The following is a 17,215-nucleotide window of genomic DNA, read 5'->3' on the forward strand; positions in this document are numbered from 1 at the left end:
CAATTGCTTAACATGAAAGAGCATATAAAGGAAATCAGTACATATTCACAACTGCAGAAAGTACTAAGGCAGCCATAACATTATTTGCGTAGCTAGACCAGTGGCAGAGAACTGTTAATACAAGAAAAAAGAAACTGGTTCTCTTAAGCTCAGATACCAAATAGAGGGTTTGCCATAGTGATCACCAAAATTGGAATAATATTTTAAGAAATGGTTAGGCTGATCTTCATCTAATACATATCTTTGTGCCGTCCAATTTTTTTAATTAAACAGAACACTAAATCCAGCCTTTCACAAGATTGTGAAAAGTAGTGCATATGGCCTGATTGTAGATTGATGCACGTACAATATCAATGCACCAAGTTGAGGGGATGGTTGTCCTCTCCACATAGGGTAAAGGGAAGCCTGAAGATAACTGCTCAAGAATGTTTTTCTAAGAGCAAAGACCAAAAGGATTATAAGTAGATCATACAAAATTTTGGATTACCCAGCTCCATGACATCTTGTCTGGAACTTTCAAAGATGCATATGTTCCGCACTTTCTCCCAAATAATCTGAGTGATACAAACAAATGATCCATACTCTCAGCAGCTTCAAGACAGAACGCTCAAGCCTCAAGAACCAGTTTAATCAAGAGCTTAGAGTGGGAAGTAGTCTTGGAATCAAGAGCTTTACAGGCTTGCTCACCACTGGACTTTCAGTTCCTTTGGTCATCAGTTTAAGAGAAAGATACTTGCCGTCACTGTATTCAAAATTTGGAAGGCTAGAAATGTGGCTAGGTTTCAATCTAAGCAACAGTCAGCTGTGGGAATTCTGGAATCTATAGTAGCCACCATTCACTGCGCGGTTTTATCTTGACGAAAAATTTCTGGGACTAAGGAAAATTGGGAACTGGTTGTTAAATGGGGCTCCCTTGCAATTGCCTGTGATAGTTTTGTTAGTGGTTAGTATTAGCGTGTTATTGTATGATGTAGTAGAGTTCCATCTTGTGTAAAACTTTCTTGTTGATCTTAGTTAAAGCTCTTTCATTTTGTACCAAAAAAAAAAAAAAACCACTGGTGCTTGGTCCAGGTCAGTAGCTGAAAGCAGCCGAACAGAGTTAAATGATGCAAATTAAATCCATAGTCATTAAGCCTGCAGAATTGCGCAAAAGATAAGAGCATGCACATAATTCATGTCCTGGAATCAAAACCAACCCTTTGATTTTCACCAGTTGCTTTTTGGGAAAAGAACTCAGAACTGCCTTCTAACACTTCATGATCCCATAATTATAATGCAACAATTATACGGAGTAATTAAAATTGGTCTACATCCTTGGATGGGGAATGTTTGTAGAAGTTGCCAGGGGATTTTTCCTCTTCTAGCCACATTACCAGTACCACTTATGGACTATTAATATGTTGTCGTCCAAGGAACATTAATCAGCTAGCTGATTTTTAATTAAATTACCAATGCAGCATATATATATATATTTTTTTTGGGTCTAAATGCAGCAACCTACTCATAATCTTACGTTACATTATGGAGGATAAAAATTAACTAAATTTGTATGAGCACTAAAGAGACAGAGAATCCAAATCCAAACTAAACAGGTGCCTTTTAATGTACCGAGCGGAATTGAACGCTGGAACATTAGACTGGCCAGAGACCAGAGGTTCAGTTCAATGCAGCATATCATTACATGGGTCACTTGTGACATGCAAATTTCCATGTAAGAGTGTACTTTAAACATATCCGAACAACTCCAAAAAAAAAATTAAAATAAAACTTGCTAACAGGAGGCACAAATGGAATTACATATCCAAATAATGATATATATATATATGTGTGTGTGTGTGTGTGTGTGTGTATTAAATTAGTAAATCGAAATTAGGGCTGCTTAAGTAACCTGTGCATGTAGTCGATGTACATTAGCAAATAAACTATGCATGGGATAATAATAAACAAGACGATGTGCGAGTTAGATTTTATTGTCAATGGCAGCCCTGTTCCTAGAACAACAACTCAACAAAGCATAACATGAGATATAAAGCGCCTCCATATATACTAAAAAGCTCAAAGATAATGTTATCTCCTTGTTGCCAAAAGTGCCAGTCAAAGATGATATATTACCTTTAAATTAAGGGATAATTGCATAAAACTTCCCTAAGATTTTTGACAATTGCATTCACCTCCTCTGAAATTTAGAAAATAGCACTAACCTTCCTTGAATTTAAGATTTTGATAACAACTTCAGCCTATATTAGAGAAAGTGCCATTAAAAAAGTCTTTTGAGAAGTGAGATAATAATTTTGTTCTATTTATACCCTTTTTGTCTCTTGTGAGATTGTATTAGTAAAAGAATAAAAAACATTAAGAGATGGAAATAATTAGTGAAACTTAAAGGATATATGTGTAAAGAGAACAAGGACAGCAATAAAATCTACAAGAAGCAACAAACATATGCTTAGAAAAATGAGATTCTAAAACATATAGAAAGACTGTTGATCAAACAAGAAAATTCACATTTGATCAGTACAAGAGAACTTCTTATTATCATACTTTATAATATATCGATTTTACACTATTTATCATATTTCGTACACAGCTATATTCTCTCATGATCGATACAACAATTTCATCATACTATAACTAACACTACAACTTTATGTATTAAGTTGAGATGATAAAGGATTGCTTACCTATTATCTTCTGATTGTCACAGATTTTTAACAGAAAAATCCTCAAATTTTGCCTTGATTTCTACTTTCTTTCTTCTTTGGTTTCATGAATGCATAAGATGAAATAAGTTCAACCAAAACACCGAAACTTATTCTTTTATGAAGTCTTGTTTGGAGGTTTATTTCTCCTATATTTTTCTTAGTTCTGCCTCTCTTCTATGTAGAAAATACATGATTTGCATTGTGCTCTCAAGTTTTTGTCAATCACAAAATGGCACCCATGTTGGAGTATCAATAGGAGCTATTTTGTAAGTGCATTTACAGTGCCTAATGAAGCAAAAAATAACTGTTAATCTTGCTTAATTAGCTATTTTAGACTTGTTTATTGCCCTAATTTCTTTGGTCCAAATTTGTTTACTAACAACCTTAAACTCTTAGGGTATAGAAGTAAATTTATCCTATCTTATGTCAACTATAGGTCCCAAATTCATGTTAGGGGAGGTTAGTGCTATTTTCTAAATCTTAGGGGAGATGAGTGCAACTGTCAACAACCTCAGGGGAGGTTTCTGCAATTATTCCTTAAATTAAAGGAAGCAGATGATTTCAAAACTAGAAGACAAATTCCAATTATGCAAATGACAGTGTACTCCAGTCCACAGTGGGCTCACGCAGGAAAGTGAGGAAATGAGACGATGGATGCTGAAATCCGGGGAATTGGGTCCCCAGCATGATGGAATAAGTTTACAGTCAGCAACCAAGCACCTTTAATTGCTCAGCCAATGAATTTGGATGCCCACGCCGGCCAAGCAGTCCTGTTTGGAATGATTTCCAAGGAACGGTTACTGAAAGTACATATTTCTGCACCCCACAGCAGCAGTAAAAGTTCAATCTTGATAGTCTAGCCGTAGTTAATGCTTCTATACTTGTACAGGGCAAAGAAGAAAAGTTACTAACATTTAAGTTTTAACAACCGACTGATTATGCAGTCTTCTATGTAACTGTACCCAGATACCACCTTTTCTCAAGTCATTACTTGAATCTTTTATTAGGATAAGAGGAACTTGACGCTGAATCGATCTTGTGGTTTACCATTGGTGGAAGAAAGAAGTGCAAGGGGGAAAAAATGCAGCCTAATCATTAACCCTGTGTACATCTGGATGAGTTTGCTTGCAAATTTCTGTTGATGTATACATGCTTGTACTCATGTGTACAAGTCTTGGTATAATAAATTAGCTTGAAGACTTTGTGTGGCAATGAATCCAAAGAAAAGGATGTAATAGGCTACTTGCATTGTTCAAGATATGTACTTCGCTGATTAATCCAGAAAGATGAGCTATCTCAAGATTGTGACGCCGCTTTTCTTTCCACATTGATGAAGATGAGTGGGAAATGATGGAATCCGAACGCTTTAGCAAGTGGCAGCATATATGAACAAGATTTTATGATGTGATCTGCTAATTTACAAGAGGCAATTAACCAGCGTGTTGCATAGCCTCTGATACAAGCTACTAATCTTCGAAAGGTCGTAATACTCAAAATGTAAGAAATAGAAGAGTACAATTTCTGCAAGTAATGGTTCTTTTTTGCTGTAAACAGCTTGTATAGTTCGTGATAACAGCAGACTAATTTTGAGCTACAACTCATCCAAACAATGTCCCTGGAACAAGCATGCAAAAGTATACCTGCACAGCGGAATTCAGCAAAATTCTTGAAGGAACGGTTACATACAACTATCGTCAAGCTGCAGCCCCAGGGAAGAGCTCTTAATGGACAATTTGATTGCATAGACGATCCCACCACTACAAAATGATACCAGCAAATTGATTCTGCCAAAAGTTTTAACAAAATGACCTCAATGGCGGACCAACCTTGGCAAAACAAGAAGTTTAGGGATTTACTCAATCCTTTGCTTAAGCACATTGCGCAACTGCTTTTTCTGACTCTCCAAGCTTGGTTCCAAGGGCCTGGCCTTCAAACCATTCCTCTGAATCCCTCGTGGCCATTCAATATATCCTCTCATTGCTCGAGTAACGTGTGGATTTCTTTGGCCAGGCAAGCAGCAATGACCTACCAGCTCATTGTGGTTGACAGCCTCTTCGGAAAAATTTTCTGGGGAGACGGCTACGTTGGAAGAATTTGATCCATTTGAAGGCCTTCGATTCTCATCAACTGATATTGTCCTGAGAACATCAGCAACACTAGGTGTGGATCTCCAAAATTTGCGAACAGATGGTCCTTTATTTTTATCTTTCTCCATGGAGGTGAAGTTATTAATCGTACAATTTAGAGACTGCTGATTTGCATTCTGAATGTTGTGGATAGTGAGACTAGAAACATATCTGCCTCCAGAAATTCCATCCACAGAGTTTGTGCCATCTCCAAGAGTATGACTTGAATATTGATCCATACTGCAAGTCAAAATTTTCCTGAAACTGGCATTTGCTGAACTCCTATCATGATCAATGCTACGGTCTTTGGTGAATTCATTAGCTTCACAGCTGGCGTTATGAAATTTAGTGGAGTGAGTGTCGGAAAGATAACTTTGACATTCATGACTTCCAGTTTCCATTGTTCCACCATCTTGAAGATTCTCAGTGATTGTGTGTATGTCATTCACCGTAGGTGGCATGTAACGTAGCTCCTCTCTATCTTGAACGCTGAATGATTGCATTTCCAGGTTCATGCCTTCGACTTCTCTCATCTTGATCATCTCTGGAGTTGTACCATTAGTTCTCAACAAATTCTCCAAATCTGCTATCAGATTATTCATCTGGCAGTACTTTTCTTCAAGAATCAGCTCAGCATCAATTAATTTCATCTGAACACGTTCTTCACGCCAAACTTCAGCAATTTGCAGCATCTGTCTCTCTTCTTCCACTTCCTCTAGGATTTTTGCGCATTCAACCTTGATAGCTCTTATTTTGGCTTTGTGATCCTTGATGTCATTACCTAGATCATGGCATATATCCTCCAGTAACTCCCTTGCATTCTTTTCTTTCTCGTATTCTTGCTTGAATTGCTTGGCCGCTAACTTGGCATGGGTTAGATCAGTCAGCAGTTTGGAATTGACGAGATCCATCTTTTGATAGTTTTTTCTCTCCTTTTGTAGTTCGACCTTTAAGTCATTAATCTTCTGAACCATCTGCCGTTTGCTTCTCTTACTCGACTCCTTCTCTTCACTGTGCCCCTTCAAAAACTGTTTGATTTTCTTTTTAACCAAATGGCGCTCAGATTCAAGCTCTTTCACCCGATTTTGAGATCTCACAAGTTCAACTTGCAAAGCAGAAGCAACGGAGATTGTTGCAATTTGGTGACTAGTTACAAGCCTCCCATTGCTGTGAAATTGGCAAACTTCATTGGCACTCGGCGTTTTTAGACCCGCCAGCTCCCAATCTGAACCTCCCTTCATCGCAGATTTGCAAATGGACAAGAGTGGTTGAAGCTAAATACCAAGGATGCAAAGAATTGAAAGGATATCACAATTCAACAGTCATGTTCAAAATCGAAGAAAGGATTACGGCACACCTTGTTCATTACGCACTGACTCAACTTCACAATTCTTGAAAGTTGACACAACGACATGAAGTAAGATGTCAATGAAGGATATGACATTTAATGCAGCAAAGCAAGGGAGCAAATTTTAAGTTCCAATTTGTATAGAACAGAATGCTTTAGAAATGCCGCAAGGCAAGAACCATTCAGTTAGGCAGAGACGCGGTTGGCTTGCTCTATCAAGGAAACTATAGCTCGCTAACACATTCGATCTGCATCCTCTTGAACAAGAACATGTCAGTTATCACCTTACTTCAGTCTTCATTATGATTGTATCATATCTATTATAATTGCAGATCACGTTCAATATCAATGTATTATGCACAGTAATTCTGTTCTATACTTCTTCTCAGCATCAGATTTGCTCTTTTATCTTGAAACTTTTGATCAACCCTTTTATGCATTTACTTTCGGCTGGGCAAAAACGAAAACAAAACAATAATAGACGCATGCTACCATCCAAGAAAAGATCATCATTGCGAGATTGGATTCTCTCTGCAAACAATCTTGATTCTTGAGTAGTAGTATTTCATTTTATGAGCTACCCAATTCTTTACATTCCAAGTCTAGCTATGGAAGGAAAGAAAAATTCAAATTGGAAAAAGACACATGCTGCAAAATCCAATAGTCCCTGGGAAAGAGAGGACAACCACAAAAATTGAATCTTTTTTTGTATTGGAAACTAAAAATTTTTTGAAACATTACATAATAAACAAAGATCAGTTTAAAAAGCATACCCCAAAACGTAACCGATTAAACCGCCCCTGCCGCGTCATACCACCGCCACCAGAGTTAAAACCCTCCGCCAAGCGCCACATCCGAGCTGCCAACTTCCTAGCTGAGACCCCTTCCACAATGCCACCTCGCACCTGCCGGATCCCTTCCCCTCCGGCGGGAGCCGCAGCACCGGATACAGCACCATCTGATTTCCACTCCACACGTGGAGTGGCCAACCCACTTGCCTCCCACCTAAACCTCCTTCTAGGTCCCCTTATCGTACTCCGGTGGCCGGAGAGGTTCCCAGTTCCATCAGTCACGCGTCGCCCACGTGATCGTGAACTAAGAGAATGACCATTAACGAAGTCTTTACCAAAATCACATGGAAATTTATGGGCTCTGTCTGAAGTTTCCATGTTATTGCTTAGCTAGGCACGTATCATCTGACCTGCCATTGCACTGGAAAAAGAAAGCAAGAAAGTTTTAGACTGTGTGAGTGTTCTTGAGAAAAGGGGAGGGGGGGGGGGTTCTTGAGTGTTCAGGTTGACATTCATTCAACTGTGTCACTGTGTGAGTGTGTGTGTTTTCAGGGAGATGAGCCATTAGGAGGGATTAATATAGGACAAGGAGCTGGAAACCAGTTGGGTAGAGGGCACAGAAATGCATGCGGGCACATCTGATGAAAGCGATCAATAAATTCACTCTCCGCTGAGCAGCTTTCTGTAGCCTGCCTCCATAGATTTACTACTCAAGAACTAGTCACTACTGTGTTGCAAGTTGTACTCTTTTCCTTTCGGGGTTCGACCAAGTTGTTAATTCCATTCATTAGGGAAACAATCAAAACGGTGCAAGTATGACAAAAGGAGTAAAGTAACTACGTAAGATTTCAAATATATGAACGATCAAATAAGGATAAATTACTCATTACTCGTACTTTAGTATAATATCTGCATAAGCAATACCTTGAAATTTTATGTCAAGTGAAATAGATAAAAAGCATCTCTCGTTACCAGAGATGCAACTTCGAAAATAGGTAAGATTAACACTGACATTCAACTAATGATGCTACAAAAAACTAATTTTCAATTCACATAAAATTCTAGGAGGCTTTACGAGAATTATGCAGTATCAAGCAAAAGTAAAAGAGCATTATGAGTAATTTATCCTAGAAATTACGCAAAAATCATGTCTTGGTGCAATAACAAGTTCCGCCGCTTCTGTAATTGGCGAGTCTCCCATCGAAATAGGCAAAATCTACGGTTTCTACTTACCATGTTCGATTTTGGTCACAACCACCTGCGATTGCTGTGAATTTGTTGGTGTCGCAGCCCCATTACAGAGCCATTTAATTAGGTCCTGTTTCAACAACAACCAATTGGTGCAAGACATGCAACTGCGACGGGGGAGAAACTCACGGCTAGGTACTAGAGCTTTTAAAGAGTTACAACTTACAATCGAGCTACACAATCAAACATTGAACAAACACATATTTATTATTTTTTTGGTTTCAATTAGTTAAGGGTTAAATGCGCTAAACCCTGCATGTACCTTTAGTTTTTTTTTTTTCATAGACAGAAGAAATATACACACACAATTAGATTAGAAACGCTAAGAAGTCATCGTCAAATTGGATCCAAAGACCAATCTAAAGGGGACCCACAAATCAATACCATCCAGCCAATTGGTGACATGCATTTACCTTTAGTTGTCCATTTGAATTTATTAAAATAAGCACTTCGCTCCCTTATTTGTTAGTTTAAGATAAAAGCGTCATTACTATTTTATTTTGTTTCTTTTTTACTTATGCAGTTCCTTATTTTTCACTACTTTCTTTTTGTTTTTGTATGTTTTCTTCTTTTACTATTTTCATTTTTTTCACTCTTCTTATGTCACTACTTTGTTTGATTTTCCTATTAGCATTACTAATTTGTACATTTATTATAATATTGTAATTCTCTTTTACTTATAAATTCATTCTTGTTTTATTTATTTGCATTATATATTAAACAACTGAAGACAAACCGTATAGCGTAAAAAAATTAATATGTGCATGTCATAATCAAATTGGCTCGTGCATAGAAGAAATCCAAATTAACAGCCCAAATTAGCGTTTACTGGATGAACCAACATCTCTAAGCTCAAGCAAGCTATTATGTTTCTAGAAAAGATTTCAGCTAGCGGTAGGCCTGTCAACGGGTCGGATCTAGACCCGAATCCGGACCGGATCCGTGAAATTATTGCGGGTATGGATAGGGATTTAATTCCGTTTTTCGGATCCGGATTCGTTTTGTCAAACAAAAAAACGGGTTGGATACGAAATATAGTATTCCGACCCGTATTAGATCCGGATCCGGATATAAATGAATTAATAATTTAAAAAATATATATTTATCAATATAATTTGATTAGGGTGATGAATGTGAGTAAAGTTAATTTGATTTCTTTTCTTATTTGGTTTTTTCTTTGCATTAGTTAGAAATTAGTTTACAAATATATTTTTTTCTCATTTTTATTAGAAATTATAAATTTTGCTAAATTTGTGCGGGTAGACCCGATCCGGATCCGAGACCCGCCGGATCCGGATCCGGAATATAGAATAAAAGATCCGTCGGGTAAACGGATCGGATCCGGTTCCGGTATAGTAATTCGGGTCCGGATCCGGAATAATGAATTCCGATCCGGACCCGGCCCGTTGACAGCCCTAGCTAGCGGCCCCTCTGTTGATAAGAAGCACATTCTGCTGGCTGCCGTATATTTCGATGGTAGATTCACAAATTACGTAACAAGAAATGTGGGATGCTGTTTAAAGCATCAAGCTTGAGGGATATGTATAAGTAAGTAGCTATGTCAGAATTTTATTTATTTTCTTTGACTAATCCAATACCATATGTGCATGCACAGGGAATAGCTATTTCCAGACAATAGTGCTAGTGGGTGGGTTTTCTATACAGCAGCAGGGTAGCCATAACGACAGTGATCATTGGGTTCTCAGTTTCCAACACCAATAATATAATGGTGTCTCTCAAAAAAAGAGATGATGGGGGTATATGGTAAAAATGACAGCCAAAGTGGAGGTGGTGGGTTGAGGAATTAGTAATGTGGAAAACAAAAGATAGAGAATCATTTTGAACCACCATATATGGTTACTTGAAGAGGTGTTTTGTTTCGTCCTCAAGACTTGACTTAATTGATAAACAAGTTAATAAGTTTGATGGTGAGATTTCTGATTCAAATCTTTCCCTATCCACTTCTTGTAAGCCTTGGACTCCCCTAAAGAAGAAAGATAATATTGTTTATTTCGACCGAATCCTTTCTTAAAGCTACATTTCCCACCTGAACCTCATGTGTTACTTAACAGTTAATACCCTGCATCGATCGAATTTGGTAAGTTACTATGGTGCTGATAGAATTTGAGGGCCACCAATGGTTGGTTAAAATGGGGACTTGCATCATGTAAAATACGGCTCTGCCCAGTGTTTATATCTGTCTGTAAGTGAGCCCCAATTCCTCCTGATTGATTGCAATTCTTGGAAATAAGCCTCTACAATCAGATTTGATTTGATTCTAGGGTCTAATTTACATGATAACATAGGAGGAGTTCACAAATTCAAGAAGGAGATGCAATCACAATATTCCTTGCAGGGAAGTGTAAACCCTATCTTCTTTTCTCTCTTTTTTTTTTCTTTTAAATCAATGGAAAAATGAATACCATAGCTAATATTTTAATGCCATAGCAATTTCCTTCCAAAATGACAAATTTAGAAATTTTAATGTAAACTTAATTTTTGACTTGTCATTTTGAAAGAAAGCTGCTCTCTTTCGCATTGAATAATAAGACAACGTGACGAACCCCATTTGCCTAACCTACCTAAAAGCTTTACGTTATTGTGAGCAATTGCCAAAATCAATCTAGGACGAAATTTCTTAAATTCGCTCTCCTACATCCCTAAATAGCAATGTGGTTGGAAGCTTCATTGATCAGCTTTAAAGAATGAGATAAGAAGGGCCCTTGCACTTGCGGTGTTCACTCTCACTCGGTTGGTCTATAACAAAGAATGCTCATATATCAGAAATTTTTGGACGTAACTGTAGGACATCAGAATTGTCATAAAACACCTTATAGTCCTCTTTTCATCTGTGTCCTTCTAAAAGAATTAAGGGAAAAAGTCTCGAACTAATTAATGGAAAGATTTTACAGTTGAAATCCTTGTGAACTGTTTGTTTGCTCGGGTTGCTTGCTAATTTGATACTTGCACACAAGGATTTACGCAGGTGAGCGAAAGTGTCAAAGGGACAAGATTAGGTCGAATTGGCTGTTAAACATGATTGTGTAAAATTGACAATGATGTTTGACGAGGTTTTAAGTTACCATTATCAACTCGTGAAAAACTAAAATTAATTAGCCCTTTAGCTGATGATTATGTAAAGCTAAGGAGGAAAACCAAGGTAGGTGAAGAATATCAAGATTCCATTGACGTTTTCGTGTTCACATTTGTGTTTCTCTGTTTGATCTACAATAGATACCATCGCCCAACCTTTTCACACTAGGAAAACGATTAGTTTTTTCCATCATGAGTTGTTGGCTTTGGTAGACGGCTAGCTGAGGTGTAGACGAGGAAGGTTTCGTAGCAATAAACTAGAGCAGAAAAGGTCCATCTTCAGAGGATACTTCTATTGGAACGAATTAGGCTCGGACATGAAGCACAAGACTGAATATACTAATAATAATTATTCAAAATGCCAGCATATATGCTTAGTTACATGTCCAAATTAACATGTAGAAATCTTGAAAACAATTTTATCTTGGTTGAGATTGCTCTTGGTACATGTGAATTTGAGGTGATATATATATATAGCAATTGCGTCGACCCTAATTATCCTGAATAGTTAGTTAATTCACAACAAAGTAGAATAGATCTTAGAAGTACAAACAACGAAGTGGACTATATCTTCTATACTAAGTTGCATTAGAGACAATGCAAGGGAAGAATTGTTCTACGTACCTTGATTGTTAATTAGGTGAATCAACTTAAAAAAGCTTTCGGTGAATATCTATCTGGAATTGCAAATGATCTTTGAAAATTTCCAACATCTAGACATCATCCTTCCTTCTAGGAAATCAACATTGAATATTGGAAAAGGCTTCAGCCTCAAGTATCAAGAGCCATGAAATAGCTAGTAGCTAGCCAAGCCAGCTCTACGTGTCCAAGCTCAAGCTATTTCTTGAAGCCTATCCCTTCAACCTCAATCCTCAAAGGGACCGACACAGGCAATTGGTCAACTAATTAACCATCTTCTTGTCTTGGTGGCTTAATTCTTCAAGCTAGCTGGTCCTATTTCATACCACCTCCCATACATATCCAATATTTTACCAACCCTGTTTCCTCCTCCTCCTATATATCCAAACACAATATGCAGCTCCACTTTCTCCCCTCTCTTTGATCTCTTCCCCGCATCACTTGTTTTCTATATTCCCAGCTATATCATACATGCCTCAAATCTTTAGTACAAAAATAGGTACTCAAAATATGGGCAACTGTCTAAAACTCAGAAGGCGTAAAGTGTCATCAATGGCATGGGCTGGTGATGACTGGGATTCCTCCGTGGCACAAAAAAAATATGTCCCAGAAAACCAAAGCTTACTCGATGATGACCATAACCCGGGTTTCTCATCATCATCATCATCATCTTCTTCATTTTCCAATGGGAGAGAAATAAAGATTAGGATTACCAAAAAACAGCTGGAGAAATTGCTAGGGGAAGTTGACGTGGGCGAAATGCCGGTGGACCAAATGTTGTCGAGGCTGATTAATGCTAGCGATCAACATTTTCAGGTTCAAAATCAACAGCAACGGTGGTCATGGAGGCCCCGTCTTCAGAGCATTCCTGAGGTGAACTGAGACTTGATGCTTGGTCTCATGTCGATCACCAATATTTAACATAATATTGACCTCACTTGTCAATTTCACCACTTGATGTTTGTAGCCAGCCAACTTATGTGTCAATTGTTGTTGTTTCATTTGATTGATGTACATATCTCACGTGTCTCAAACTTTGTGGATATGATCAAATAGTGGTTCATTTATTTGTTCTAGAGTACAGCTACCATTTTTAGCCCTGATCAGTATGATGGCTTTGGGTAACTCAATTGCTTCAGATGTCCACTCATTAAAGTTAAAAATTATGGGAAAAAAAAAGTCAGGAGATTTTTTTTTTTATCAGAACGAAATATAAAGACAAGAAGCATTTTCTCCCAACATGGTAATATGTTTGCAAATCAAATGCTAAAATAAGCAGGACAAAATGGACATGGATTGGAACAGTTGCAAACTTCAATTTGTATCTTCACGCACATATGAGCAAGAGATTGGCGCTCAAGATCCTGGAATGGAGTAAAACTACCGATTAAGCACTGCTTAGCTTTTCTGTTTGCAGGCTTTCTTGTTGAAGAACTTGGCCTGAGATTTCAGAGTGTGTTGGACATCCTTAACAATGTATTGGAAAATGTATCTTTCTGTATGGGGAGACTCTCCCTCGTCATGAGAACCTTCCAAGGCATTCAATTTAGATGAACCCAAATCAGCTTTTTCTTTTTTTGCTTTTTCCTCTTCGATTTTATGTACCACTTGATAAGCAGAAGAGATCTGATGAAAAGATCAGATTGAAGTAGTTAACAAGGAAAAAAAACGGATTGAAAAGAAACTGTGAAAAAAAATCTATTTGCAAGCCTCATGGTCCACGTACCATCTCTAGTGCTCAAGGTCCCCCCATTCACTAGCAAAATCATTTATTGTCACACTTTGTATTGTTCTTCCCCTCCATTTGCTTCAACTTGGGGAAAGATGGAAACCGTTTTGGCTGCTTTGTTGTTTGTCCATTTATTATGGAGAATTTTTGGTATCTCAATATCTCAGATTGTGCTTGTCCTGTATTTGTACGTTTTGATTCCCATTTTTCTTTCTGTCCGTAATCTTTCCTTAGTTTCACGTTCTACATACCACTTTTCATTTTTCTCTGTTGCTCGAAATTCTGGAAAAGAAAACCAACTTCTCAAAAGAAGAAATCAAGAACTTTTCCATCAGCGTGACCGGATTTGTGTTATAGTTTGCTTCATATGTCGAAATCTTTTATTTACATAAAATGCACTTTTGGGAACTAGAAAAACATGCATGAAATAGTGCTTAATTAATAAGGCTTATTAGACACTAATTTCATACTAGCATATAATTAAAAATCAATATTCTTCTTCACAATTATGGTAGGAATCGTGCATTATGAACAATATTTATTACCATGAGATTGCAATGAATGTTGTAAAAAGAGGCAATAAAGGTTAGTAGGTTTAAATATTTGGAAAAAAAATTAATCCTTCTGAAACAGTCTATTGGCATGTTACTCATGCATATGCGTGATATTTTGAGGTAATTAAAAAACCAAAATGAACTATTATTAGAAAAGCATGTAGAGACACACTACTGATATGTATTATAATATTTTCTCTTCCAATTTCATTTATTCTCCTATCACTAAAGAGGAATTTATGATTGGATTGTCCATTAATTTAAGTTATGTTCGGATTGCATTTTTCATGGAAAAATTATTGTAGCGATTTGATGTATGTGAGGGAAAAAAGTAATAGAGAAATGTGATCACGGAAAACAACGTAATTTTCCGACAGAAAGTTGCAATCCCTTCTTTTATCACTGTTGTTTTCTCCTTCACTCACTGATCAATCATCTATTGATAATAAGGCGCTGTCTATATCCATTGTGGAGTATCAACATCAATCTTCACTTTCTTTGTAGTGATATTTCATTTTCCCACCTTCGATCTGTTGGTAAAAAAGGCCATATTTGATATTACAGCCTGCAACTTTACTGCTCTTGCTTTAGTCTTATTCAAGTCTTTTAGTAACCAATTACAATTTAATTGAGTACGCACATATAGTATCTATTTTTTTTAACCCAAAAGAAAAAGATATGAACTTTGCCCTGAGCTCTAATCTTGGATACTTGCATCTTAACTTTCATTTCAATCTAACTTTGACCACTTCAATTATTATTGATTGAGAAAATTGATGAGTTTTATGGAGGTGAAAAACGTTAATTAGTAGATCAAGTTTCACTTTGCACCCTTTTTTTTTTTTTTTTATAAGTTGTTTCCACTTTACACCCTTAACTCTAATTTTCGAACATACTACGCTACCTAATTTTATTTGAACTTATTATAGTTACAGAATTTTTAAACATACAATAGGCAGACATATAGATTTTTACTTAGGACTTGGAACCAACTTTTTAAGATTATATTCGTACTTTTAAAAATTTTCTATTATTACGAGAAAAGTTTTAATTGAACCACAAAAAAATGAGGTGCAAATACCTAAGTGGGGAATAGGGAATGGTCTTAATTTAGCTATGATAAAGAGTAAAAGCGTAATAAATTTTTTCATAAATGATTTATTTGGGAATAAATAAACATATTTAACTTATTATTAATAATTTGATAAAGTCATAATACTACAAGATAATCAATTACGATAAGCATAATTTAAATCTGAGTTTAAAACGTGATGACTGGGACATTGAAGGTCTAATCCTACATGAAAGTTGCTGGTGTAGCTATCTATGCATTCATTCATGCCGTATTAATATTATTCATTCAATCATGTGTTGCTATCACCGACAAAAGAATTATGTAGCAATTTTTTTTGTAAAATTAGCATAGACAAGGGTGTGCCAAATATTAGATAAAAATATATATACGTATGCCGACTGTAGATTGAAAGTATTTTGTGAAAATAGGTTAAAATTAGGGATTATTGCAAAGTGTCCACATATGTTTTTGGGTGCAAAGTGGAAAGATTATTCCTCCAAAATATTTTCTTGACTTCACTAGAAATTAACTTAACAATAATGTTTAGAAATTAAACTAAAATGGGATGAAATAAATAAATAAATAAAAATTTACAGTACAATGGTATAGATTAGAAATAAAGGTGTAAAGTTCGATTCAGTAATAAGTTAGAGGTGCAAAGTGAATTTAGTCCAACTATCTTTTTCCTATCTCAATGTGAAAAGAGAAAAACAAAACATGAGTTGAAAGTTTTCAAAGTGAATGAAGAATTGGAGATAGAGAGAGAGTTACTGACTCTAATAGTGTTTTCCAATTTTAACCAATAGTCTTATTTAGTCGCTTTCAACTTTTAAAAGTATCTATTAGATCCCTCAACTTATAAATTTTTGTTTTACATAATATGTACAATTCACATCTAAATAAAATTGTTTTCATTTTGTCCCCTAAACTTTGATTTAGTGTCTATTTTTCTTCCTCTAAATTTAGAGATAAGGCATAAGTTAACTAATTTGACTAACCAAAAAAAAAAATCCAATACTATCTTCTTAACGATTTAGAAAAACTAAAAGTAAAAAAAATAAAAAATTACTCTTTAAACAATAACAAGCTTAAATTCACGTGTTATAAAAAAACTAACTTTATTTATTGTTATTATTGTCGTTATTATTATTATTATTATTTGATTTAATGTCTAATAAATCGATACACACACATACGCCATAATCCATGAGGAATAAGAATAGATTTTAAGCTAAATTCATAGAGTGTTGTTTTGCTTGTATCAATATTATATTTTTGTGTAGTCAATGTAATAATGAAAATGATAAATCATGATACTGAAAAAAAATGACCAAAAGATAAATAAATAGATATTCCAAACGTCAAAAATTTTCTACTGTGCTCTATTCTCTTTTATGTACGTATATTTCAAATAATCAATCCATTTTTACAAATTTTGTCATTATTAGAGTTCAAATAATTTGATTAATCCCACCATAGAGCAATAATATTCACAATTAAATATTAGAACACTATATGATATGCTTAGATAAAATTTGTAAAGCAATTGCTTTATCATTTTTTCATAGTCTAACTTTCCAATTACTCAATATTTACCCAAGCCATTAAATGAGAAAATTTGACTGGTTTATAAATTTTGGAAGTGCCAAATTAACATTAATCTAAATAGTAATGGCTAAAAGTGAATATTGCTCCAATTGAATTTGGCATTGGGAATTAATTAAAACTAAATTCAGAAGCTAAAGGATTTAAATTGACACTTTCAAAGGTTAACGGACTAACCAAAGATAATTGGTAAAAGTTGGGACCCTACCGAAGTCATTTAGGTATAAAGATGGATAAAGATAACAAAAGAAAGTGACGAAGACAATTATGTCCATTGAACAAAAAAATAAAATAAAATTACAAAA

At 35.8% G+C, this 17,215-nt stretch overlaps 1 protein-coding gene across 3 annotated transcripts; it reads right to left on the reverse strand.

Moving 5' to 3' along the window:
• Positions 1 to 4,200: 4,200 nt before the first annotated feature.
• Positions 4,201 to 7,846, reverse strand: LOC113708914 (uncharacterized). Of its 3 annotated transcripts, XM_027231632.2 has the most exons (3): positions 7,568 to 7,846; positions 6,950 to 7,388; positions 4,201 to 6,102 (listed from the first exon to the last, which is right to left on the reverse strand). In XM_027231632.2, the coding sequence occupies exons 2-3, from the start codon at positions 7,343 to 7,345 to the stop codon at positions 4,555 to 4,557; spliced, it is 1,944 nt and encodes a 647-aa protein (XP_027087433.2). In that variant the 5' UTR covers positions 7,346 to 7,388; positions 7,568 to 7,846; the 3' UTR covers positions 4,201 to 4,554. The 3 variants fall into 3 exon arrangements, with proteins under 3 accessions (XP_027087433.2, XP_027087436.2, XP_071921399.1); XM_027231635.2 differs by having other exon boundaries at positions 4,201 to 6,063; positions 6,950 to 7,845; XM_072065298.1 differs by having other exon boundaries at positions 6,950 to 7,845.
• Between the last annotated feature and the right edge of the window lie 9,369 nt (positions 7,847 to 17,215).

This window comes from Coffea arabica, chromosome 9c, assembly GCF_036785885.1.
Source record: "Coffea arabica cultivar ET-39 chromosome 9c, Coffea Arabica ET-39 HiFi, whole genome shotgun sequence".
Classification (NCBI taxonomy): domain Eukaryota; kingdom Viridiplantae; phylum Streptophyta; class Magnoliopsida; order Gentianales; family Rubiaceae; genus Coffea; species Coffea arabica.

What these genes read in the sequence shown, in the direction of transcription:
- LOC113708914 (XM_027231632.2), bottom strand. Translation starts at nt 7,345, where the DNA reads ATGGAAACTTCAGACAGAGCCCATAAATTTCCATGTGATTTTGGTAAA. An exon ending in TTAATCGGTTACGTTTTGGG is followed by an intron (nt 6,103 to 6,949) that starts GTATGCTTTTTA and finishes CTTGGTATTTAG; the next exon opens with CTTCAACCACTCTTGTCCAT.